At 41.5% G+C, this 26260-nt stretch overlaps 2 protein-coding genes across 3 annotated transcripts; one reads left to right on the plus strand and one right to left on the minus strand.

The window, feature by feature from the left end:
* Nucleotides 1-11563: 11563 nt before the first annotated feature.
* On the minus strand, nucleotides 11564-20646 carry dctn4 (dynactin 4). Of its 2 annotated transcripts, XM_070913144.1 has the most exons (14): nucleotides 20496-20646; nucleotides 19720-19790; nucleotides 19394-19572; nucleotides 19120-19163; nucleotides 18403-18510; nucleotides 17610-17630; nucleotides 16978-17051; nucleotides 15958-16070; nucleotides 15486-15595; nucleotides 15306-15379; nucleotides 14825-14879; nucleotides 14586-14693; nucleotides 13023-13120; nucleotides 11564-12935 (listed from the first exon to the last, which is right to left on the minus strand). In XM_070913144.1, the coding sequence occupies exons 1-14, from the start codon at nucleotides 20628-20630 to the stop codon at nucleotides 12716-12718; spliced, it is 1410 nt and encodes a 469-aa protein (XP_070769245.1). In that variant the 5' UTR covers nucleotides 20631-20646; the 3' UTR covers nucleotides 11564-12715. The 2 variants fall into 2 exon arrangements, with proteins under 2 accessions (XP_070769245.1, XP_070769244.1); XM_070913143.1 differs by lacking the exon at nucleotides 17610-17630.
* A 1830-nt stretch (nucleotides 20647-22476) lies between these two features.
* On the plus strand, nucleotides 22477-26193 carry gpx3 (glutathione peroxidase 3). Its single transcript, XM_070912903.1, has 5 exons — nucleotides 22477-22600; nucleotides 24191-24341; nucleotides 24431-24548; nucleotides 25093-25192; nucleotides 25690-26193. Exons 1-5 carry the CDS (start codon nucleotides 22526-22528, stop codon nucleotides 25909-25911), a joined length of 666 nt encoding a protein of 221 aa, XP_070769004.1. The 5' UTR covers nucleotides 22477-22525; the 3' UTR covers nucleotides 25912-26193.
* Nucleotides 26194-26260: the final 67 nt, after the last annotated feature.

Consider the following 26260-nt stretch of genomic DNA (forward strand, 5'->3'; position numbering starts at 1 on the left):
GAAATGAATTCTGATGGACTGGAAGACATGATGACGACACATCATGCTGACTCAGTTGACAGCTCTGCAATTCCCTGCTGTATGTGCTTACTGTGAACCAATACAGTATGAGTGTTTTTGCCTCTATCATGGCTCTAGGAATGGCAATGTTGGTCTGTCTTGTTGGTCCACCATTTTGTTTTCAGGCTGAAAGGAATATCTCAACATCTATTGGATGGATTGTCATGAATTCTTGTGCAGGCTTTCATGGCTCCCAGATAACATATCCTACTGACTTTGGTGATCCCCTGACTTTTCCTCTTGCACCATTTTGAGGTTTACATATCTTTTTTATTTTTTAAGTGAAATATTCCCACAACTATTGGGTGTATTGTCACTTGATTGGTGATCATTTCCTCTAATGTCATCAGGTCAAAATGTACTTTTAAGAAATTCCAAAAAATACTAACATGCTAAACTAAGAGTCTGAACATGGTAAACATTACACCTGCTAAACATCACCATGTTAGTAGTGAGCATGTGTGCATACTGACGTTAGCATTTAGCTCAAATCACCTGTGCACAGGTACAGCCTCACAGGGCTGTTAGCATGACAGTAGACTTGTTTTGGAATTTAGTAGTTTTAGGTACCTGGGAAAAGACCAGACTGATTCCAGTATTTTTAGACTCAATATATTTAAAATGGAGGCCAACAAATTTCCAATAAAATGCCATAAATATAAATGCCTTTTCTGAAGGTGGCAAGAAGGGGCTGCAATGGGGGACTTCATTATTTCTAAATGTGTACATACACTCAATATACTGAGAGTGACTGAGATGAATCTGTGTTTGTTCAGTTTATTTAATAGATCCGAACAGAAGTCTTGAAACATTTTGACTTCCCTCTGGATTGATCAAAGCGTGGAACACCATATGGGATGTATTACCATTCATGCCCTGTTTCGTATTGGCTACCAACCTCTCTATATCATAGTAGATTCATGGCACTGACAGGACCAGGTCTTTCAGGTCATGCACCCCTGCCACAACAACCCAAGCATGTTGTAATATGAGCCCGTCGCCAGGAATCAATTGTCTGCTTTTTTGCCAGAAAACATAAATCAGTTGTCTGCATCCTTTCTGTGTCAGCCGCCTTTTGCACAGTGAGAGGCAGCTAGGCCTGCACACTTCTGACAATTATAACACTGGGTGGGCCATAACCAACCATGAAATCAGCCATTCAGGATGCTCAGACAACATATACTAGGGAGGTAAAGGTGAAGTTCAAGACTGCATTCCGAGCAAGTCAAATAAAATGTGTACAGATGGAAAATAACAGCTCAACATTTAATATTATTTTCTACAGATATCAATCCTTTTTGTTGATTGCATTTCATTTCAGTGTACTCAAAAGGAAAACAAGATGTCTGATAACATCTGGACACATTATCAATAGTAACATGTTTCTAATGAATGAGTTCGACATAATAATAATGCCGGACTGGTTGCTTGTTTTCATAAGTCCCTATTTCCTGCATGTCTGGCTCTTTTCTAGGATTAGCTAAGTGTTCGCAAGGTCCAACTAAAACAAAGATGACGTTGGTGGCTCGAGCACTGCCCTAAACCACCATCCGATCTATCTGCTGATCTCAGCCTAGATCCTGTCCAGACAATACCCGGCTTCCCCGTGCTGCACCAATCAAAACACATGCCATTATATGGCAGCCGGGTGAGAGGCCTGGAGACGAAAAACAAGGAGAAAGTGGAGGGAAGGTGACAGAAAGAGAAAAGAGAGGAGGAGAAGGCATGAATACAGAAATACTGGAGTAAGCTTTTATTGCCGAAAAGCTGAAGTCATCAAATGAAGGAAGGCATTTGTGTAGTCTATTTCGACCACCCTCCCCAGCTTTGTTTAGTCTTTTGTACTGTTCTTATAGCCATTGCCTCTACTCTTCCAGGGCTCTCAAAGAAAACCCCTTAAGTGGGATGAAGAGCAGTCCCCAGTCGCTGGTACTGTGCAGACCAGTGCTCTGATGAACTAAAGGGACTGGGGCTGGTGGTCGGGGGCAGTGAACTCGGTCCTCTCCTGGTGCTCTCTGACAGAGTCTCTAATCCATTTAGGTTAAGTCCTGGCAGAGAATCTGAGGTCTGACAAAGCCCAGCTCTGTCTCTGTGATCCAGCCCACTGAGTTTTAAGCTTTTGCAGATGTGTGGAGAAAGTGGGCATGGAGCAGGCCCAGGCTGGGATGGCTGACTAAGTGGACGCAGGGTGCTAAATCTGCCTTTCAACAACAGCCTGATGAATCCTTCGCATCTGCTTCCCGTCTCCCTGCCGAGCAAGCTCTGAGCTAACCAACACACGATGAACTCAGACAGCCAGGGCCTGGTGGGCATTTCCAAAACTGATATGGCAGAATTTGGATGTGAGGATATCCTTATGCTTTTTGTTGTTTACAGGGCAGGCAGCCAAGCGTCTTATCAGCCCCGATGTTGTTTTTCTTGGTTTCTGTCCTAATGCTCTCCAGAAGGAGAGGAGGGTCTGATGAGGAATGTAATTTCTTTTCCCTTAAGATCACTCATGAGCGATTGTCAAACTGTTGCCATCAAACAAACCACTGGAAAATCTGGAAAAATGTAACATATCTCTGATCAGACATGTCTTAGCAGGCATTACGCCAAAAATGATATGGAGGACATCAAAGCCGACAGGCAAAGTTGACTTTGATGACGGGCAGTACATCTAGATTATGTCATGCCAGCTGAATACAAAAAGATTTATTCAACGTGATGCTGAAACAGATGTCAGCAGTGTGCGTTGTTATGTGAATGCCCCTTTGTTTCCTTTTCCAGTCAAGAAAATGAGTTACGGGGCCGTCATGGTGAAATCAACATCCAGCTTCTCTCTTCCTCTTCTTGAATGTATGACACTAATTCAATTTGGACAGGATAGACAGAGGGTGTGTAGGTAAAAACCAGGATGACAGACTGTGGGTGTGTGTGAGGAGAGATGGAATGCATGAGGATGTGGTGGTTGGCTGAAATAAAATAGGTGTGTGTTAGGTATGATAGCAGCACTTTCCCTGTGTCATTTCCTGGCCACCTGTTTGCCAGAGTGCATGAATAGGAAAGTACTGTGCTTCTCTATGTTAGCATCCCCTGTAACACCCTTTCCTCCTCCTCCTCCTCCTCCTCCTCTCTGCTCAGAGCAGTCTAGCACAGACTAGGTCAGACTCCATTTGAGAAAAACAGTAACCCACTAGTCATTCTGCCAAACATTTCCTGAGAAACGGAGCAAGGTTTTATATGTGCGAGCTGTATTTTCAGACTTTGAGTGTGTCTCATAACCCTAATATTTCATGCAGGCCATAAATAGTTGGGGGATGAATGCTGAGGAAGTCGCTATAAGAGGACTTGAAGTTTATCAGAAGTTCAGGAGCCAAAAAAGAAGGAAAAGCAAAGTCAACTGCCCTTGCTGTTTTAAAGGATTAGTTTGAGATGAGAAGATCGATACCACCCTTAAGTTTGTGTCTTCAGTGTGAAGATACGGCCAGCAGCTTTTGGATATTCCTTTGTGCAAGGAGCTTGAGAGCATCACATGACAAAAAAACGAACTGTACTAAATGCTGGCAATGTGAGCAATCAAGTCGATACAAGACTGAAAACCCACACCAGGCAACACAACAATGTTATTATTGTCTGCAGAATCAAAGTAAGGGATAGGACCATTTCTTCTGGGATTAAATCCAAACCAGCATTCTGCTTCCTAAATCTGAGTCAGTAACCATCGTGTGTGCTTTCCAATGGCAAGTCTAATTACTGGCTGCAGCCGGGGTTAACTAACAGTTTGGGTTCTACCATATTTCCCCTCATAAACCTTTAGTAACGTAACGCAACACCGCACAGCCCATTAAAACAAGTGGAGAAAAAGTGTGTGACAAATACCTCTTTTTGCAGAAACTGCACATCCATAGGTTACAGAGGTTGAGGAATGCATTCCAAGAAGAAATGGGTTCAGCTCAGGTTATTTGACTGCAAAAGTAAAATCATATAGTCACAACACGAGGCGTTGCAGCTGAACATAATACTGTGTTTTCTTTCTCACTGGCGAGGGACTAATGCCAGGATACGATGTTTAACAGAACATCCAGTATAAAAAAAACATTACTGGTGTGTAAGATCTTCTTCAGTCTATTAAAGTATTCCTGTGCAGAATAAACAATCATGTCATTATGAAAATGAAAAAAATAATGACCTCAAGTAACATCTTTGGCAATGCAGTGTTGTTTGTATACTCATAAGGTATTGATATAACAGCCATGTAAGTTATGAGAGTATCCCTGGAGACACACCCAAATATAAACAGCCTGAAATACACGCCTGCCAATCTAGCCAGCGGCAGCCATCTGGGCCTATCCAGTTACAGTGCTGAATAAGAAAATGAGAAAATAAATAGCTAGCAGTACCAAGTTCCTGTTCAGGCTGACTCAAGAAAACCACCTTCTCCTGTTCCAGCCCACAGGTGATCAAGCCAGTATAAAAGCTTGCTAATAAATTCAGCACCACGGCCCCTGAGGTGTCTGGGATTTGGGGGTCTTGATTGAGGGGATGTTTGACCTTCTTGGTTGGAGCTCTCTGCCTCCAGAGGGCTGTTTAAAGCACTAAAAAGTCGTGCCTGGGTTTCAGTTTCGTGACCCAGTTAAAGGCTGTGTGCTGGCAAACGTGCCCGAAAGGTTTCTCGTCTGGCAGCAAAACCTGGTTTGCTCGGCTCCCGGTCTGTCAAGCTTAGCAACGGCACTCTTATTTTAACTCCCCTCTAATTAGGGGCTGGGTGGACCAGGGGGAGAGAAAGAACGAGGGATGGACAAAATGGAAAGAGAGCCACAGAAATAAAGAAAAGGAGAAGAAAGTAAAGTCAGTAAAAGCTGCGACTAAAAGAGAGAAAATGAAAATGCATGGGGAGAGATATAGATGATATTTTATCCTGGCAGAAGGAGAAGGAATGCTTTGTTTAACTTTTCTTGAGGTTGTGTTATGATAACCCTCAGCATGAAAATATTTATGGACTCAGTGAAGGTGGGGGGGGGGGGCCTTAATAACAGATCACGTTGGACGTTGGACGACATAAGTTCCTGCTAACAATGTTGTGCAAGCTACACCAGGAACATGAAGTCATTGCTGTCCTGAGGCTTACACCCACATGTTGTTTTACTCATTTAAAGGAACATCTCAGCACCAAGACAAAATTCTCCATGTGACTCTAATCTGTATGAAACTACAACTCAGAGGTGGTCCCCCTTTTATCATCCAAGGAATGAAACATTTTTTAGCACTTAACCGAGTGATGTTGATCCAGAGGGGAATCTGTTGCTCTTGCTTCAGGGTGAACAAGGTCAGGTGCTCAGGGGTCGAGCTCATCCGTCCTCTGGCAAATGGACAGATGTCAGCGATGTATTACTACTGCACGGCCTGGAGCGCAGTCCCATATCTGTAGCTGTGGGTGAGCTGATGCTATGTGCAGTTAGTGCAGACTTTCCACTTTGTAGCCCTGCTGATGCTGATATTTTTGTAGGTCGGATGTTGCCCAGTGACTACCATTAGCATCTTGTTTGAACACAAATGATAGTTTACAGCTGCAGACACACATGGAAAGAAGACAAATTCTAATGTATGGCTGAAGAAGCGAGATCCTATGAGGAGTCCCTGTTGCTAAGTCTCAACCATTATCAGAGGATGTTATACAGGAAAGGAGTGACAGATGCTTCAGATTGGTCCCAGAACAAAATATTCCCCTCCTTTGAAGACATATTTTCTTCCCTCAGGACCCCTCCCCCCCTCCCCGTCCTGGATCTACATTATTTCTCCTCTATTTCTTTGACCCTCTGCCACCCTGAGACCAGGCCGAGCCACTTCTACTGCATTGCAATATATAATAGGGTCAGACATCTTGTATAAAACCTGATTTTTATGAAGTTGTTGCTGTTGGTGGTAGTTGTAAAAACTGGATTATGTTATATGTTAATTACAATTAAGTGATTAAAGATTTCTTTAATACTACTACCTAAACTGACTCTCTTTCTCGTTTTCACTCTGTCCAACCAAGTCTTATCAAAACTAAAATTACACACAACATATGTGAAAATCCAGTGAGGCCTATCTTCCAACAGTAGAGGTAGTGGAGGGGGGGTTTAGGGGGTTTTAGATAAAGTCGACGCAAGCCAAAGTCAGCGGATTGGCAACAAGATTATCTTTCCCGCGTAGGCAGGAAATCAGATCTGTCAGCCCCATCAACAGGAAATTAAAGAGGACAACATGGTTTAGACAAAAGCCAACAAACCCCTGGTCTACCCAGATCCTCCCAGCTGCAGCTTCACCCAGTGACAAGGCCTGGCAACGCTTGAGGACGTCCTGACAGAGAAACACTCCTCAGTCTAGTCTGCAGATAAACAGAGCCCTCAGACAGCAGACATCCTTGTGTAAATAATAAATGTTTGGAAATTTCTACTTCAGCTGTTGAATGTAGTCTCCATCCTCTTGTCCGGCTTATCTGGGCTCATTTCATTCATATCTCTGTTTCTGATTTGGAAAAGGCTCAGTTAATACAGCCTCTTAGATTTGATACAAGCTCAAAATGGAAGTTTACCTAACCAGACAGCAATCTGCCCCAGGGAGAGATTTATTCAGTTCAAACACTATGTTGGAGAGTATACCTCCAGGTATATACACAAAATGTGATCATACAGATGCCCATTACCAGAGGACCGTCTACTGTTTGTTACAGTATTAACACACAAAACCTTTGCATTAAGCATTCGATGTAAAGTTAAGATATTACAAAATCAGATTTTAATGAAAACCTAAAGAAAGGTGGTTGGATTTCTACTTCACAAACCAATCACACAAATTGTATGTCATCATGATCTCATTGTATGTTCCTTGTTATATTGTTTTAACCGGGGTGGCAATTATAACCTGTCTTAAATTCCTTGGGCGTGACTGATATCTTTACCTTAGCGGTCTGTTCTCTGTTGACGGTCCCTGTGGGATGTTGACTCTGACTCTGAGCAGCCACAGCTGAGCTTGAGTATCTATAAAACTCTGTTTTATCTGATGATCTCATTCATTCAATGGGCACAGGTGTGCAGGTGGAAATTAAGATCCCTTTGGACTTGAAGATAATCAATACTGAATCAAAACACAACCCTCTTCATCTGTGGCTGCATCAGCTGCTAGATATATATTCATTGTGCAGGGAATTTAATGAGACCTCACACTCTGAATGAGTTTGGTGAACAAAACCTGTAAGAATCATAATATGTACAGACGTGTATGTAATGAAATGTGAAATGACATGCTTCACATATGCATGTATGTTTGTAGGTTTTATCTTGTACGATTGCATGACCACTTTACAATAAATTTTTCACAATCTTACATTTACTGACTTTTAAGTCTTCACTGGAAGCAATTTTGAAACTGTGAAAACAGTATTGAACAACAAATACAATGATTAAAAATCTGTAAAAGATGAAATACCATAGATAGTTAGACCAAAGAGGGTAAATCAGGATACAGCATAATGATTGGTGATTTTTCCTCCTCGAAAGTGTTTAATTAGATGGATTGTTAAAAGGCCTGACGAGGTGAAAGTATGCAATGTTTCCCAAGAATATAAGCAAAAATTAGAGAAAAGACAGAAAAAAATCTAACAGGATTTTTCTTCATCCCTTTTATGACCTGGCGAGTTATCGTGGAATCTATTGAGATCTTCTGTTTTAAATTCTATAAATACATCTCACATATAATACACATCTCTCATGTGCAAAATAAAGTATTTATTATAAATTCTTTAAAATCTGTTTACTCCAACTACAGAGAACTCATAGTTCCATCTGCAGGGGATTTTCATTGTCCTCTGGTCCTTTAAGGGCCTCTTCAGCCTGTGAAATGTACCACTGATAGAGTCTACAGCAAATCCACATCTACAGTTTGACATTTCATATTCCTGCACTATAAATCCAATGAAGCTCTCATTGATTCCCTGCATTGATTTAACTTAGCCTCTCCTGGGTGAAATACGGCACTGCTCAGTGATGGGAACTTGTGTGTGTATACTGGATGTGGATATACAGTATTTGTGGTGTGGTGGTGGGTCATGTTGGGCTGGGCTTCTGTGGGTTTGGCTGCACGCCCTGGGGCGGTTGTACAGCGGAAACCAGCCACTTCTGTCTTTAGCATCTATCTACACGTCCTCAGCTGCCAGCACACTATCAGCGAGACCTAATGGGGCTTAGCTGCCCAAGAGGCCTCTGGCTATATGTCCACAGTGAGACAACAATAGTGCTTCTATTACAAGTGTTGCCCTAATTGAAATCCTTTATTTATTGAACTTGCATTATTGCTGGCGTGTGGCTGAATTTCTTTGGGGCATGTAATTCATTTAGGCAATTAATGAACCTTGTTTGGGTGGACACTTGTAGACCACAGAGGATTATCTTGTGCTGGGCATCACTGAATGAAGATCTTAGTGTGGCAGGTGCAGATATGCATGACTCTTTTCTATAAAAGTCTGGGGAACTAGAGCTCTGCTCTGTTTGCTGATACAAGCAAATAATAAAGTGTCATTCGTGTTCCAGGTCGAAATGTCCTGGAATGGATTTATATGTCTGTGCAAAGAGATCCGAAGCCTTTTGGAAAATTCAGGCCTAGGTGTGACTGTGGCAGCATGCTCGAACTCAAGTTGATCTTCGAGATGTCAACACAACTCAGCACACACTAGTACACATGCTAGAGAAAATCTTGTTAAATTAATTTGCTTTCTTACAGAGAGTTACATGAGAAGATTGATACCACTATCAAACTTGCTGGTTAGCTTAGCTTAGCATAAATACTGGAAACAGGGGGAAACAGCTGGCTCTGTCCAAAGGTGAAAACATTTCAACTACCAGCATGTCTAAAACTCACAACACATTAAGTCTAGTTTGTCGAATCCATTTTTTCGAATCTGAAGTTTTTTTGCTGTTTCCAGTCATGCAGGCAAACATTTGATCTCTTTGCGCAGACATAAGACATCTGTGATCACAAAAATACCCATGAAGGTTATAAAAATAGGATTTAAGGTTTGCAAAGGGAACACTGTGTGACCGAATCATTTAAAAATGGGGCTAACCAAAATGTCAAACTATTCCTTTAAGGGTATCATTTCCTTCACTAAACTAGACTAGTCCTGATTGTCAGATTTCTATTCTACTCTGGTCTTTCCACTGAGAGGGAAGAGGCCGAGCAAACAGCAGACTTTTAGCCCTCCAGTGGATTCAGCAGTTCCCCTGAGGCCCCAGTCTGTGGCACTGGCCTTAGCTCTGGGTGCTGACACACTTGTGCCCTTGCACACGCAATGCACCCGGCGAGCAATGAGCAAATAATAAATGAAAGCACAGGCCTGCAGTCTGCGCCTCTGACGGGGGCTCGGAGGGGGTGTCGGGGGTCAGCTGCTTTCTCAGAGCGATCTTTTTCAACCAGTCGTCCAAAGTCAACATTCCAACTAACCTACAGCCATCAGAGTGCAGGCTGAGAATGAAAGCGAGAGGAAATGAAGGGAGATGGGGAGAAAATGACAAAAAAGAGTATCGTGGAGAAAGAGTTTTTTTTTCTTTCCTCCTGAAAAGCTAAGGTTTCACAGGTTTGGCTTTTCCCAGCTTTAGAAGCCCACATGCCTACAGTTATTCATCTGGGTAGACATCATCCATTACCTCTAATTAACCAGATGATGGTCTGGTGAGCAGAAAATGAAGGAGGCGATTAATCACTCAGGGCACCTCCAGGCCTACTGCTCAACCTAAAAGAGCTGGATGTGAACAAAAAAAGCTCTTGGGTCTTCATGCCCAGAAACAGGACTTGTCCAAACTATTCTGGTCCACAAGCAGAAGTAAAAAGAGACTCCTCTGAGGATTATATTGGCCATATCTATCCACCTGGCAGATCTAATGAAGAAAACAGAACCTCATGCATGTACAGTATGCAGTGTGCAGTTGATCCGTGAGAGGGGTAATACATAGAGAAACGACAGCCGAGCAGGCTTCTAGATGCCATATTTTTATTAGACGGAGAGAATTTACTGCCTCTGTTGAGGTGTAGCTTTTCTCCTCCTTTGCTCGCTTGTGTCATGCTTCCTCTGTGGGTGAGTTACTGGCGGTTTTGGGGCGGTGACGTAATTGTGGAAAGGTCCTGGGTGCAGTCAAACTTGTAATTCAGTGAGGAATTTCTCATCTGGTCAAGGCTGGCCGGGCTTGTCTTTATAAATAAAGATGTTAGTCTTCAAAAGAGGAAAAACAGGGGAAGAGGAAAGGAGAGACATGAAAGTCCTTTACTAACCCACTTACTTGCTCAACACTGCTGGAACACCCTGATATTAAATTCTAACCCCCTTAACATGGTCACAGGTCAGATTTCTGTGCTGTTTGCTGTATGAGGTTCTACAAATAAGAACACGCTGATGCTGAGCATGAAATAAGTCCAGCCTTGATCCAGGAAAATATTATCCTGACCAGAAGAATCCAGAATTTGTCTTCCAGACGGTGTTTTTTGGGGCTCATTCAAGGTCTGTTCACGAGTCAGTTATAAGATTTCTGCATAAATCTCCACTGCCATATGCAATTCAGTCATTTTCAATCACTGTCTCCTCTGTTTATCTAAATTAAATTATGGCCATGACGACCTATATACTGGTTTAGCATAGCAAGTGTTCTATCTTTTTTAATAAAATATGATACTCCCAGCAGCACCAGCAACCTCCCAGCAAGCACAGGTACAGTACACCACTGCTGTGCACTGGGAGTCGGCTGCTGCTATCATCAGCTGTGTTTGAAGTGGGAGTCTGGGCTGTTTCAGTGGTACTGACTCGCCCCATGTGCACTTTATTACCTCATCTTCAGGGGTGATTTATGGCTCTCGTACAGGCCATTCTTCTGAACTGTTTACATCTGCTGAAGATAAAAGAAAATCATAGCTTTATTACTCAGACGGAGTGGGTCTGTTTATACAACAGACGGGCCTTATTGGACCTGCATCACATGTATCTGATCTGCCTTTTTCAGAGGCAATAAACTGCCCAATGTGTGCAAAGCATCGCAGGACTGATATGTGTTAAGACAAACGGGTATCTGTTGGAACACAGATTCCATTACTGTCTACTCCTAATGTTGACAAGTAGACATTTTATGCTCATGACTCACATCCTGAAACAAAAAAAGAAAAAACATCCAGCTTTGCTAGGGTTATTATTAAAATGTTTCTGTCTGGATCAGAGCGCCTTGTGTCTTCTCACTCAAAACATTACTATAATCAGATGTACTGTTTCAGCTTGTGGGGTAATTAAAGAATATACTAAAGAACGCATGTCCCTGTATGCTCTCTTATGTCTTCACAAAGCTTTCTCCCAAGCAACTGCTGTCTACAAACTGTTTGCCTGTAGCGCCATCCTGTGGTGACGATGAATACACCACAAAGAGCAGAGGAAGTCACGTGATTCAGAGAGCCTGACTAAACTTTCTGACTAAGTCACGTCAGAGAAGAAAAGTCAAGAGGTCTGTTACAGTATCACATTATTTTATTAGCCGGTATAGAGGATTAACTGTGTTTGTTGTAAGGATCTGTTTTACTAACACACTCAAGACCGAAAGTGACAGTAGCTTACTGGTACACACTGACAGAGCAGTCTGTGAACTCTACAAACCAAAAAAGACATACATAAAAAGTATAGTGTCTCAGTACATTTAAATGATAACACTTTGTACTTAATGTCATTTACAGAGCATCTTACACATCCTCTCCATAGTGCCAATGAAGGCTTGACTTCAGATAATAGTGAAACTGTGGGCAGGTATCACCTTCAACCCAAGAAGAGCCTCTCTGATAAGAAAACAGTACAGGATCAGTAACTGTGATGCCATTGCCTAACGTGTGCGATATTCACTATAGTTGAAGCATGCGAGTTAATACGATACTATTGTCTGCAGAAAAGGATGTTGACAAGGATACAGAAGCTAAAAGCACAGAGTGTGCTGCACGGTTGGGAATTGCTCAGATTGTTCTCAACTACGATTTCTGATTCTGCCCATTGACCTCAGTAATTTATTGTTTTTGTTATATTAAATGATTAAAGACCAATATTCCACAAAAAGAATCCACAGCCAATACATTTAATAAGACAAAACATACTTGTACATAGTGTGGAGACAGAGGCTGGGAGGTTACAGCTGCTTTGCCATTGAAGAAAATACTGTATGTATAACTGTGATAAGCCCAATTTTTCAACAAAACTCAACATTTTTTAATAGAAATCATATGTATATATAAGGTTCTGTTTCCTGCAAGTAACCTCACACTAAAAGTGCTTTTTACTGATAGATGGTATAGTGTTTAAGCTGAGGAAGATATGTTGTGAAATACAGTATATCGTGGTTTATATATTGGTACTGTATTTGCCAAAATCAAAAACAATCAAAATAAAACAAACAATAAACCCGATGCATCAGTTAGTCTGCTATCATGCAATCACTGTATGTTCCACAATGTATCTGATGGTGCAACTTTAGCTGAAACAAATACAAAACAAAAAAAAAGTCCTTTCATATCAATAAGCAGAATCAGAAATCATTTGTAAATTAAATTAATCCCACAGAAATTAGTTCAAAGAACTCAACGCTAGGACTGTTTGATGGTAGTGCAGAGTATTTCATGTTCATGGGGCGAGGGGTCCCAGCCTCAGCTCTACATGGTGCGTGAGCCAAATGGCCTCGGTGGTGGTCTCGGCTCCCTCCTCGCTCGGCCTGACGGGAGCTGCCAGGTTGCGGAAGTCGTGTCGGATCTTAAATGAAACGGTGACATCAGCATCCTCCTCTTTCTGAGGGATCACTTTGATGAAGAAACCAATCTTGTTGGATTTCCTGAAGGCAACAACACTGTGGAAAAGACAGAGGGATCAGGTTAAGAGTTACCTCACGCTATCAGTTCTTTGTGTGTGAGTGTGTGTGTGTGTATCAGCTTACTCTGGGTCATCCTGGAAGTCCTGGGGTTCAGCCAGCTCATCGTACTCAGCAGCAGCATCCTTTCCTGCCAAGACCAGTTCCTTGTTGGGTACTATAACCTAAAAAAAACACAGTACCAACATTCAGTGACTTTCAGTCTCAAGAGATTTTAAATGTGCAGAAAATGCCTTTTCTGTTTTGCAGCACGCCAACGTCAATTTATGTGTTTTGAAGAAAAAAGAAATCCCCCTCGACTCCAAAATGTGTTTTTTCTTATTGTTGTTACTTCACTTGGATGTTTGACCTTCACTGTGCAGAATGATGTACGTGTACAGTTTGTCACCAGAAGGCTGTTTTCACATTCATCTGCTGAAGAAGGAAAGTTTTTCTGAGCTCACCTTAAATCTGAGTTCAACACGAAAGTGATGTGGGAAAATTGAAGCCTAAAAGACTTTTCAGTGAAGTAGGAGACATCTTGTGTCCAGGAGTTAAACTTTTGAAGTGAACAATATTTGCATATTCATAGAGTGTGATGATGAATGATGGAGAGGACATAGATATCATTTTTAAACAGGGTAATTGAACTTTTAATGGAAAACAAATTCAAATTATTCTCATGTCTTAACACACATCTGGACACACTGAACACATTTATTGGACTGTAGAATGGAGTCAAGCAAAGTTACCCAATGTTCAGATGAAACACATGAAATATGGAGGTGAGCGAAGGCAGCCTCGGAAAGAGCTGGTCGATGAAATCAACCAAGCATGGCTCGCTGCGGTTCAAACTGCCCTCCAGGTGTTTGAATATCAGATCAAGCAGAATGACAGGACTGCACACTCTGTTTGGCTTTAATGTGAATGGAAATGGGTCATGAAGATGCTCTGTTTTGGCCAGGAGCTCTTCCTTACCCAGTCTGGCCCATGACTTCATCACTAAAGAGGCCAAGACAAACAGCCTGTAGTCACTGAGAGCCTCGCAGCGGCTGCTGGCAACAGGCAGCTCGGCAGACCGTTTACCGCATGAACACGGCACTCTTAGCTGTGCGTGTGACAGCTGACAGATGGAGGTAAAAATGGGACACAACTGCTCTGCATACGAGATGATGACGAGGTTACCTATTCCATAAGGAACAGGCGGTATGACGGAGCCGACCACCCTGCACTTTCTGAAGCTGGCTGACAAGATTGCAGGAATGCTGTTTGATATGATGTGCAATATTTAAGGTCTTAGTAACCACAGAGAGAAATATCTGGGTTTTTAGCTGTTAGCCTGCCAAGCTCGTTTTCGACAAGTTTGATTGTTTTAACATATTCTTTAGATTCAGCATTAACATGAATAAATATTGATTATTTAAGCTTCAATCTCATTAAAGCAAAGACATACAGCCTCTTGTTATCCTGCCTAAAAGTCAATAAAGGCAGGCAGTACAGCATCACAGTTACAGGCTGCAATCGTAGTTTCAATGTTTGGTAGTACTTGTGACAGTATTTGTGCAATGGCCACTACTTGAAACTGTCTGATACTTTCTGTGACTACAGTTTATTTCAACAAATAAAAAAGGAGAAAGTGTAGTAAAATACCTTGGCAGTGCTGTTGATGTCATCAGGATCGTCCTCCTCACAAAAGGCCAACGTGACGTGAGTGACGTTCTCCACTGGGTTGGTCAGGGTCAGCAGCACTTGGCTCTCCTAAATAGACAAGATGGTGGTGGTGGTGGTGGTGGTGGGGGGGGGGGTCATTAAAGGTTAAGATTATGAACAGAATGGATTAAACATGTAACAGATATATTCAACATGCCAGAACCAGTGCTCACACTGACCTTCATGTGCCGGAGATTTGGAATGGACATAATTCTCACTTCAGGGATGTAACTCCTGCGGGAGGAAAAGGCAGAAGGCCAGTCAATACACAATAACACTCAAACACACTGACAGTATTTAACACAGCATTCAAACACATTCATTAAAGGCTGAGACTTGATCTTTGATTGAACCAGTTGAAATGCAAACATTCATAACTCCTGAGAACAGCAGCATGCTTTTTGTGCGATCAATTTGAACAGTCAGAGGCACTTGGATTTAAACCCTAACTTTTGGTTATTTTCATTAAAAATGACAAAATCTGTTGAAGATTAAGCTACTTTAGCATGAATAATTTCCTGAACATGTGCTTACACTGCACTTAATCTAATTAAACTACGTCAGGCTTCAGGGCTGATTTATATTTTTCATTAATAAACAAAAGATTAACATCATCATGAAAACACATGTTTAGGACAACATCTGATGACCGATACTCACACAGCCACCAGCTGAATTTTAAACTTGATTGAAGTGGGATTAAACTCTGGCTTGCTCAAGTTGTGCTCACATTTCTGGAGGAGGAAATTAAGAAAAAGCAAAGATTATCTAAATGTGATCAACATAAAAACAACAGCCTTTGATTGATGCAGGAGAGTAAAACCCTGATGTGGTACTGACCCTGCAGCGCAGAGAGCGCTTCATCAGGAGGTGTTTGTGTCTGGGGTGGAGCTGAGACGCCCCTGCAGGCTGGAAGTCGGGCTGCAGAAGCCGCTGGCGCAGCGTGGTCACTGCGAGGACACAACAAAACTTTAATTCAACGCCACCTCAATTAAAGAGACAAAAATTATCAGTACTGAAAACGATGGATTGAGTTTGTCAACCCATATAGATCAGTCTTCAGGTAGAGTGTCATTTGTATTGTAACCCCCCTGGTTCTCTGCTACACACACTCTTTTTTGTTTGTCTTGTTTTGTTTTATTTTGTTTGGTTTGTTTTGATTTAGTTGGTTTCAAAAGTTGAATAATGTAGTGTATAATGTGTATCACGTAAGATGTTTTGTACATATTGACTTTCTACTCAAATAAAAAGAACATTTAAAAAAAAAAAAAATTCATCCGTATTGTTTAGAGAGATCTAAACAAATTCTTACCCTCTGGTAAGCTGATGGGCCCGGTATAACAATCTTCAGGCAGGGGCTCCACTTCATCAAGTGCCTGGGCAGGCTCGATGGTGATCTCCTTCTGGTCCTCACCCTCTTTAAGGCTAGTGAAGTTACACAAATACTGCTGTCAACAATCTGTTTTATCTCTTTAACGTAAACTGAAAGCTGACTACACTGTAAAGCACAGTGAGATCTCAGACCATATACACATTACAACAAATTTACTTACAGTACATTAACTACAAATAACCTGTGTATATTTTGCATTGCCACTGAGCACTTTCTTGGTAGCTACTGGTTTCAACAACCTGCAAAGACTTGAAATGTGCATGAGGAAGGTAAGCCAATTAACAGCTCAGCAGCTATATTTGATTTTTTGTCAAAGTTACATTAAAGTTGCATGGCTATGCAGATGGGAAAAGAGACTTTTGAGAACTCGGTGGTGGTGACTTCAAGGACACTTTGTTATCCGAGATTTTAGAATTGGCTACTGAACGGCAACCTTTTGAAACAAGAGACAACCTACTTCACATAATTATTTTCATGGTGTCCTACCCTGCTTTACATTTGTCTCTTGGATCTGACAGCATACTTTGTCAATACAGTGCCATTTGTCAGCCAAAAGGGTCCTTGAATGCATCCCAGTTGTGAAATTTAAAAATGGTCTTCTCACAACAGTATTATTACAAGGTGATGATGTAACTTTGAAAAAAAGTAAGGGTGATGACTGTGATGGATTACCTATGCATCTCAAGCCAAGTTTCAAGGCTCTGCAAATTGATTTTCATCCCACACTTTTGGAAATTAATAAAACAATGGCTGCTGTGAGGGGGGGGGGGGTCAATTTATACAAGTCATCAGTCACATGTATGCACACGATGTGCAGTTACTGGGCAGAAACAAGAAAAACCAAGGGAGTTGTCCTTTAAATTTTTAACAGGAAAACAAAGTCCATGTGTAGAGTCAAAAGCAACAGTAATTTCCAGTATATGACAAAAGACGACTCACGAAAGGCCAGCCAGGTTTGATATGGGGGCTCCAGACCTCTGCCTCTGCAGTCTGGTTCCAAGGCCATATTTTTCCTGAGTGAATTTGAGGCAGAAGAAACAAAATCAGGCATTCTGCCTGCTGAAAATTAAGGAGGACTCAAGACAATTTATAAAATGACCTGATCTACAACCGTTTTTCTACAAGACTACTTTTAACACATGGTCTAGACCCGAAAGGAGAATTTACGACAACTTTTAAAAACAAATATGTAAAGAAATGGTACTAGACATTTAAATAAACAATAAATAAGCCAAAAACAATTTCAATTGTCTTGTGGTAAGATACGCAAACAGGAGCCTTTCTGCCCAGGATAGTGGGAGACAATCATCTCTGACACAGGGTTCAGGACTTGATTAGTTTTAAAAATATTTTTGATCTGGTTCCCCCGACTTCAACAAAGTCTTCTATTTCTTCTCTCCCTCTAACTAACATAAAGGCTCCCATTGTGTGGACCTCAGTCTCATTTACCCAAGGAGACATTCATGTGATCTGTGAGAACACTCAGAACAGATTAGACAGGAACAGAGATAAAGAGAAGACAGCACTACTGTAAAGATGAGACTACCCAAGTTGTGAAAAATACAACTCACCACCACATGAATTGTGTGTTGCTGGGGGGGGGGTAAAAACCAAAATATCAGAGTGCATAAGCAAAGAAAAAAAGAGAGAATAAAGAACCAGGTGAAACCAAAGCAATTTAGCAAACATTAGTGGCATTTGGTGACATGCAACAGCAACAGAAATGCATCAGTGATGGAAAACAACTGCAGGACATCACCACTGAAGTGTTTAAAATGGTTCCAATATACATTAGGAAAGACTGGTTTGCATTATTGGATGTTAATTATTGTAGAAGCAAAATGCAGGAGGTGTAAACAATGTGCCAACAAGCTCAAGAAGCATGAAGACCATGTCCACACCAGGGCGACTAAATGTGCTCCATTTTGACCCATGTTGTCTTCAAATGTCAATGTGTGTCAATGGGAAAACTTTTTGACAGCAACCTAAGAATGTTTGTCATTTCCACATGTAAACAGCTTTTTCATATTTATCCGCCCAAGTATAGACATGGTGTCAATCTTCAACCAAACACTACAGCAGCTGATATTGCCAATTATTCCCTCCTGCCTTGGTTAAAGGTGTGCTAATGAAATAATATCCTCAATGGCACATACTGAGTATACCCTTGGTAATATTATTGAGATTTTGTATCAAATATATCTCTTAAATGCACAGAATTCTTGATCTACATTCTTCTCCAACAGTAGCTGCACATTTTGTAACAAACTACAGTGAGACAACAGCTGTTTGACATTTGAAAAGGTTAAAGAAGGAGGTACGAGTTTTGAAAAGGCCAAACTGAGCTCAGAGAGAGTAGAGTACCGAGAACGCCAGAGGCATGCACTGTCGTCTCCTGGCCAGCTTCTTCCTGTCTCTCTCCTGCTTCTCTCTGTGGGCCAGCTGCTGGTAATACTCGATCAGCTTGTTGATCTGTAGGGAACAGAAATTCCATCCAGACACTGGTCATCAATGCTTCACATATTTTCACATATTGTTATATAAAACAAGAGTGAAGAAGAATTGGGGCAAGGTAACCCAAGCCACACACAGTGTCCCAGCACTACATATTGTTTGGTTGCACAACAATTTGAGGGGTTTGAGGTAAATAAATAACATTTAAAAAGGGAACAGTAAAATAGTAAAATACAGTACACAGCGATTTTACATCTATGAATGTGATGTACTTTAAAAGCAATAATAATCCAAATGTGGAAAAGTGCAGAAATGATGGTCAACTACAATGACGATCACTGAAAGAAACACTTAAAAATGATTTGGTAAAATAATAACACAAATTTGCACAAACCTACAAGATAATCTGCTTTAACAACCACTTAAATTATGAAAAAATAAATAAAAAGGGGCATTTATGATTTGTTGTTTGTGGCCTCAGCAACTAAGCAGCCATTTAGTTTGCTTTAGCCTCGAGACGACTGTGTGTGGGTGTCACTTATTCAGAGAGACATCTATTTAAAAACAAGTAATGCATGATCAGGAAACATGTGAGCAACTCGAGAGAAATCACAGGGGAAAACTTACCCGCTGAGTGTGAGGGTTCTCTGGCTCCTGCCATCCACCACTGGCTGTAGTGAACAAAATTCGCCACAAAATGAGATTTAAGCAGCCATAAAAACAATGGATAAGTTTTCTCCATGAGCTGAATTGATAAGCAACAGTAGACCTAAATCAGGACTGTGAAACATTATGGTGTTTTGGTACTGTTGATGCATCTTACCCCTAATTGAAGTTAACATTTGAAGGAAATACTGTAAATACGACCACATGAATGTGTCGACATCATATCAATACGTACCAACTGATTTGTCAGCCATTCCCACATCCCTGGAGGTCCAGCGACAGAAGCCGCAGGCCAGGTAGTAGGCCTTCTTCATGGCCGTCTTGGTGGGATCATCGGGCAGGGGAGCTGGGATGTTGGTAGCTCGAGTAGACAGTGTGTGCATGCAACATGGGCAGTCGAAACAATTTGCACACCTACAGTAGAGCACAGATGATCAGGAATTAATGAAAGGACATTAATGACATACATATGATACAGAGAGATGACCAGACAGATACAAAAGTCAGCAGTGATTGAGTGCTGTATAGATATGTGGCTTTCTCCATGCAAGTCTGTCTCACCTGTTCTTTTTAAGCTTAGCCTCTGCAGATGGCATGTTCTCCAGACAGCTTGGGCAATAATGGGAGTCCACCTGGTCACCAGAAAGGGAGGAGTCAGTCAAATTGTGCATTCACAAGTTTATTTTACACTGGATTCTTAATAGTTGGATTATCACAGTGTTGGCATGTATTTAGGCAGTGTGGTACAATGACGAATGAGTATTTTTTTTCATGAAGCAAGATTGACGGTTTTTGGTATGATCCGTCAGTAATCACATATTTACAAGGAAAAATCACGCACTACAAATCTGAATTTGCAATAGATGAAACGTCTAACGTTAAATCACTCTGGGTGTGTCCATAACTGTGAGCCACGTTAATATAAATGGATTTTAACAGTGAGGGCGTTAGCTGGGGTGGACTAACGTTGTAACAAGGAGTTTTTAGTTGTCGGACATCTCGCTCATACTCATCATATATAAGCAAATGGAGTTCTTTAACGTTAAATTCAAAGAATAGCAAGAGCTAACTAGCTTGTTCGCCCATTTATGCTGTGATCGGCATAACGCTAACTCCAACGGAAGTTAAACGTCGCTTGCAGCCAATGAGATGAGGAGACTGTTGGAAAAACTCTTGATTGACAAGCGGCTTACCCATACAACGCGCGAGGTGGTCGGACTATGCCCACCTACCTGTCAAAGCTACTAGCAAGCCGGCTAACAACAAAGTAGCTACTGACTAAATAATGCTAACAGCTAGCTTGTGAAAACCAGAGGGTAGTCAAAACGTCCACGTACCTCGTGAGACACACATTCCAGAGATCGTAGCTCACTACAGTAGCGGCAGAAATAAAGTTGAGATATAGGTGCTCTGATCCTTTTCTCTCCACGAACCAGATAGATAACTCTATCTGGCTGCAGAAGGGACGCCATCTCCAACCAGCGCAGTCTAGTCCGTGGGCTCGCTGACTGCACTGTTAGCATCGATGTCACCGCTAGTCGTCTGGCCTTTGAGGAAAGTGTGCTCAATGTCGACCTCATGTGGTCAACATTGAAACTGCCAGCATCTAGAATATTTAATGAAAATGCAAATTTTGTTCATTTTAAAAGTTAAACCATGAGATGCACTGAAACGTATACTGGGGGTTTTGTGTTTCCACATCACAGCCGTTTAAGTTTACTGGACCATGATTGAAAACACGTTTTTGACTAGAGGGGGGCTTCACGTTTCCTTTGATGGTTTCCTAAGTTTTGTCTAGTACCCTCTAGTATTTTGTATAATATTCATGGAGATCGGTGTCTTTTGTGGCAAGAAGTTTTGGCAGATAGCCTCTCTTCATAGCCAGCATGAACAAAATACCAAAGATCCAGTGCAGTTTTCAACCACCAGCAACACTTCACAGTTATGGCTAGCTTCTGTGCAGTGTTTCCCACAGGATTTTGTGAGATTGTGGTAGGTGGACACAGACCCCCTAGGGGGCCAAAGTAGGTCTACTCTGTACTTACTCTGTAAATAGAGAATCATTAAATGTATCTGTGCTGTATTTCATTGAAAATCATCGTCACTGCTGTAATAGTGCCCTAGGAGTTTGCTACAATATTCACTATCTATGTGGCAGCTCCAGAGGGCCTGTCAATCAACTTCAGATCATGATATATATGAATTTAATTCCATTTTGTCCCCCCTTAAAGAGACTGAACAAATTCATGAATTCATACTGAACAGTACAGTATTACAGAAATAACTTGTGCAGGGTGCAGAGATGCGTGTGAACCAGGTTAGTAAAAGTGTGAACATTACAAGACTAGATCAGCTGGGGATGTCGGTATACAGCTACATTTTCAAGCTTGGCAAGTGTATCACAGATGGACGGAAATAAATACAATGAAATAACTTCACCTACTTTAACTTTTAACCAAATCCCCACACTACATTCAAATAGTATACTATAAACATCCTTTGCTTTCTTGTGCAGCCCAGCACATTCATTTGCCTCCTGGATTCTAATCTTTTTTTGTGTTTTGTCTTGATGATTGATGATGATGATATGTAACGTTACACTCATGTTGCTGTAAAAAAGACTGTATGCTGCCTTGTGGGACAAAAACGGTGTAAAATATAGTCAATGAGGCACTCTAACAGGACTGGAAAGAGGCCTGTCAGCCACCCACAGGGCATATGGCCAAGTACCAGCTCACCATGGCAACAGCTGATCCCAGAGAGGAGAAATGATCCATGAATAAAAATTAAACCAACAGTATTTCTCCTCTTTTCAGGAAAGGTGCAGCATATCATCTTGGATCCATTAAGATTCAGTCAAGTCCAACTTGTCACTCAAACAGACGCCTTAATATGTTTTATTTATTTTTTCTCTTACATTATTTCATCAGTCAGAGAATGCTGTTTATGAATGTTCACAGTAGGTTGAGCACCAGGCATGCGCAGACTGACAGACACACGCAGAGACCTAGTCAACTGTGCTTGCTTTATTTTTGTCAAATTGTCTTAATTAGGGGCAGTGAATGTTAAAGGAGTTACTGTTAGTTAACAATCACTACTAAATAAAGAGTTCTGCAAATGCACAAACTTATTTCTATCTAACTTTCCATCTATATGACATCTGTAGATACCGTATTCATCCATTCATTCATTCATTCATTCATTCATTCATTCATAGGCCTATGATTGTGTGCGCTGTTACGTCAGCAGAGGGCGTCATCCCAGCCAGCTGTGCGCCCCCGCCCCCCTCCCAGAGGAGTTAATTCATCCTGAGGGGGAAGCGGACAGACATTTACAGTAAGGAGTCACCGTGTCGGGGAAGGACGGCATGATGTGGCCCCTCGTACCGCTGCTGCTGCTCGGCCTGCTGCGACCCTGCACCGCCGGAGACCTGCTCACACAGGTACCTGTTGATATCCTCACAATACAGATCCAGACAGAGAGGACAGACAGACGTGACGACCTCAGAGGACAACAGATGAAATCGCTGTATTTTCTAATAATAATGCACCGTCCACACCCGCGCGGCGTTAAGCTTAATTAAGATGCAGCAGGAGAAAGTGGTGTTAGTTTGAATGAATGATATAACCTACGACGTAAAAAGCTGTAGCCTGTTTAAAGTAGGTGATAGACAACAATGTGAATATCCCACCGCCACACAGGTGTGTGTGAGAGTCATTTGCTGAGTATTTAGCAGCACCTGTCGTCTCTCATGACCCCAGTTCAACTTCTGCCAGCTTCTTTTTTTCTCATGCAGTTTGTTTGCATTTGGCATGTTGTCAAGTTTTCCCCTGACAGATCAGAACAGACAGATCTGACAGTTTCACTCTCAACTGTATAAAATAATTTAACTGCGATTTATTCTGGGTGTTATTTCTCAGTAGGTCAAAATGAACAGAGATCCAGCTCAGGCTGTGAGTTGTAATTTAACCAGAGTGCTTCTGGCTCTTGGAGAGCAATGTTCTCCTGCTCTGTTGACTCTGGGCTTGTGTTTTGTAGTGGGGCAGATGTCAGTAGCACCAGCACACACAACAACAACAGAGGTATGAGGAGGAGGAAAAAAGGTGAAAGTATTGCAGCAGCCGCTTATTTGGTTAAAGCTGTGGGATCCATTTGGTAAATAAGCTCCTGATATTTGCGTTGGAGACGGGACAGACTGCAGAGACAGGAGATTCATTGTTTTGTTGATCATCGGGACCTTCAAATTGTGATCATAAGCTTTCACTCAGCAAGGATATTCTTTCAATTACCATATTTCCTCATATTAAATATATTTGGGGATCATGTAGGGCTAAAACTAACAATTATTAAAATTTTCTATTTTACTCTGCAGATTATTTTCTCCCATAATTGTGTAAAATGTAAGAAATGCCCGTCCCAACTTCCCATAGCTGAAAGAGACGCTTTCAAATGTCTTATTTTGTCTAACCAATGTTTCGAAACCCAATGATATTCATTTTACCTTCATGTAAGAGAAAGACAAGCGGCACATTTTCACGTTTGAGAAGCTGGTATTGACAAATGTTTGACATTTTTGCTTGTCACTGTCACAGGACTGCAATGTCAATGTTATTTTATTATTAATGATTTACTCATTCACTGACCTATTCATGAATATGTAGCAGCACATCCAACTAACAAACAAGTTTGTGGAGCAGCAATGTTTGTGTTCTCTTGCCTCTTTTTTTTCCGAGAAAACTCATGATGAAACGAATCATTAAAAAGAGTGGGTGACTGGAATGTTACAAAACACACCACCCATACTCAAACATTTGTATGAAGTGAGAACGGTCAAATCCATGTCAAGGCCCACTATTGGCTAGAAAATGGGTGTTGTGAAAAATATAATACGTCCATATGGAGTGGAATGTTTTGCATACATATATACATCTAAAAAGCATATGAGTACAAATACTACAGTAAATAAATACTGATATGATTGTGTTGGCTGTTGGCCAGATGAAACAAATATAACCTGTGTCTGTACACCCAGCGGTGTGACTCATCCACAGATGGCACCATTTACAAATACCAGGCCAAGACTCTCAACGGGAGTCACACTGTGAACTTCAGAGACTACGTAGGCAAGAGCGTCCTCTTCATCAACGTGGCCACGTACTGAGGATACACCTTTCAGTATGTGGGTAAGAAACAGCATCACAGACACAGGGACCAAACAAGCTTCTCCACCTGAAGACATTTGAACTTATTTTGTCTTCTTTTCTATTATCAGACCTGAATGCACTTCACGAGGAGATGAAACCTCTTGGACTCACCCTTCTCGGCTTTCCCTGCAACCAATTTGGCAAACAGGAGCCAGGGCAAAGACATGAAATTCTGCCAGGTTTAAAGTGAGAAATGTTTCTCTTTCAGTGCAAATCAATATCAGCCACAAGTCACTGAAAACACTATAAACACAATCAATGAAACAATTAGGTCGAAGCCATATATAACTGCAGTTCAGTAAAGCTTTATACTGCTCAACAAGAGGGTTTTTTTCAGCCTGTAGATGTGAAAATGTGACACGCCGCTATATATTAGTCACAAGCTGCTTACAAGACAGTATACATTGTAATGTTCTGTAACATAAGAACCTTCAAAGCTGAATGTAGAGAGGAATTTGCAATATTGGTAAATCCCCTTGTCAATCAACAAAGCTTAATTTAATCCGGGGAAAACATCCTTTAGCAATAAGATCAGTTTCTGTTAGAGGCCCCTCAAACACACATAGAATTTATGTCTCCGGTTCCATCAGTCATCTTATATCCACAGCAAAGCCTTTGCAATAGATTGTGTGGTTTGTTGCTCAGCTTGAAGTGAATCTAGGGCAGCTGCCAAGCCACAAAGTGCTCAGAGGCACGTCCACTGATAAGCTGCCCTCTTTCTGGATTCCAGGCATGTTAGACCAGGCAATGGATTTGTTCCAAACTTCCTGCTGTTTGAGAAAGGTGACGTGAATGGAATAAACGAGCATGGGGTTTTCACTTTCCTTAAGGTACGTTATGGTCTGCTCTCAAAGTGTGCGACTTAAAATGTATTTTATACTGTACATCAATAGAGGAAACCTGTTTTCATAGTAGTTTAAATCACGTGTATTACTATTGCTGTTATCCGGCTGTGCACAATCTCTTCAAATATTTCGACCTCATTACTCTGACCTGATAAGTCACACTCACTTGTCTGACTAGTGCATAACATGTGCTCACACCCAACACAGAAGCACACGCACAGCCAAACCCAATATGAGGTGCTTTCCAAATATAAACAGCTATTAATAGCTATTAATAGCTTTGATTTGGAATTATGAGCCACTGAAAAACATTCTCACTAGATTTCCTGTAATGGATGAAGAGTTGATGATTTGACCGTCATGTAAATTATTCATTTACTTAACAAGATAGATGCAAATCTAAGCTGGTCTTGTGCGCATACAGATCAGTCTAAGGCGGCGGTTGTTGCCCTCATTATAATCTTGTGTTTTCCACCACGCAGAACTCCTGCCCTCCAGTTGGAAACGACTTCGGTAACCCCACCGGCAGAATGTTCTGGGGCCCTATGAAGATCAACGACATCAAGTGGAACTTTGAGAAGTTTCTGGTGGGGCCAGACGGGAAGCCGGTGATGAGGTGGCACCCGAGTGTCAACATTTCAGCAGTCCGAGCAGACATTCGCAAATACCTGCTCCAACAATACACACAGGATGTTTTTAATTAGATGTGTAGTGAGATGCTCAGGATAAAAGTAGAGCTTTGATAGAAAGTAAAAATAGAGAGTAATGTTAACAGTTTCTGATACATGAAGATGCCATGTTGAATGAAGAGGAGGCTTGAAAACAGGAACTCTGTGGTGCCTCTTCGGAGTCTGGGGTTCAGGACGGTCCTTCAGTGCATTCAGGCTGCCCTGCAATCCCACAGCATCATGTCATCTTCTCATACCCAGGACCTGTTAGCCATTACAGCCTAAATGTTAATTACTTCCAATAAATCATGAAGAACACACTGATGTGCAGACCAATTTTTTCCAGAAATGACTGTTTTACTGTGGGTGTCAATGCCGTGGAAAG

The sequence above is a fragment of the Enoplosus armatus genome, chromosome 10 (genome assembly GCF_043641665.1).
Source record: "Enoplosus armatus isolate fEnoArm2 chromosome 10, fEnoArm2.hap1, whole genome shotgun sequence".
NCBI lineage: Eukaryota > Metazoa > Chordata > Actinopteri > Centrarchiformes > Enoplosidae > Enoplosus > Enoplosus armatus.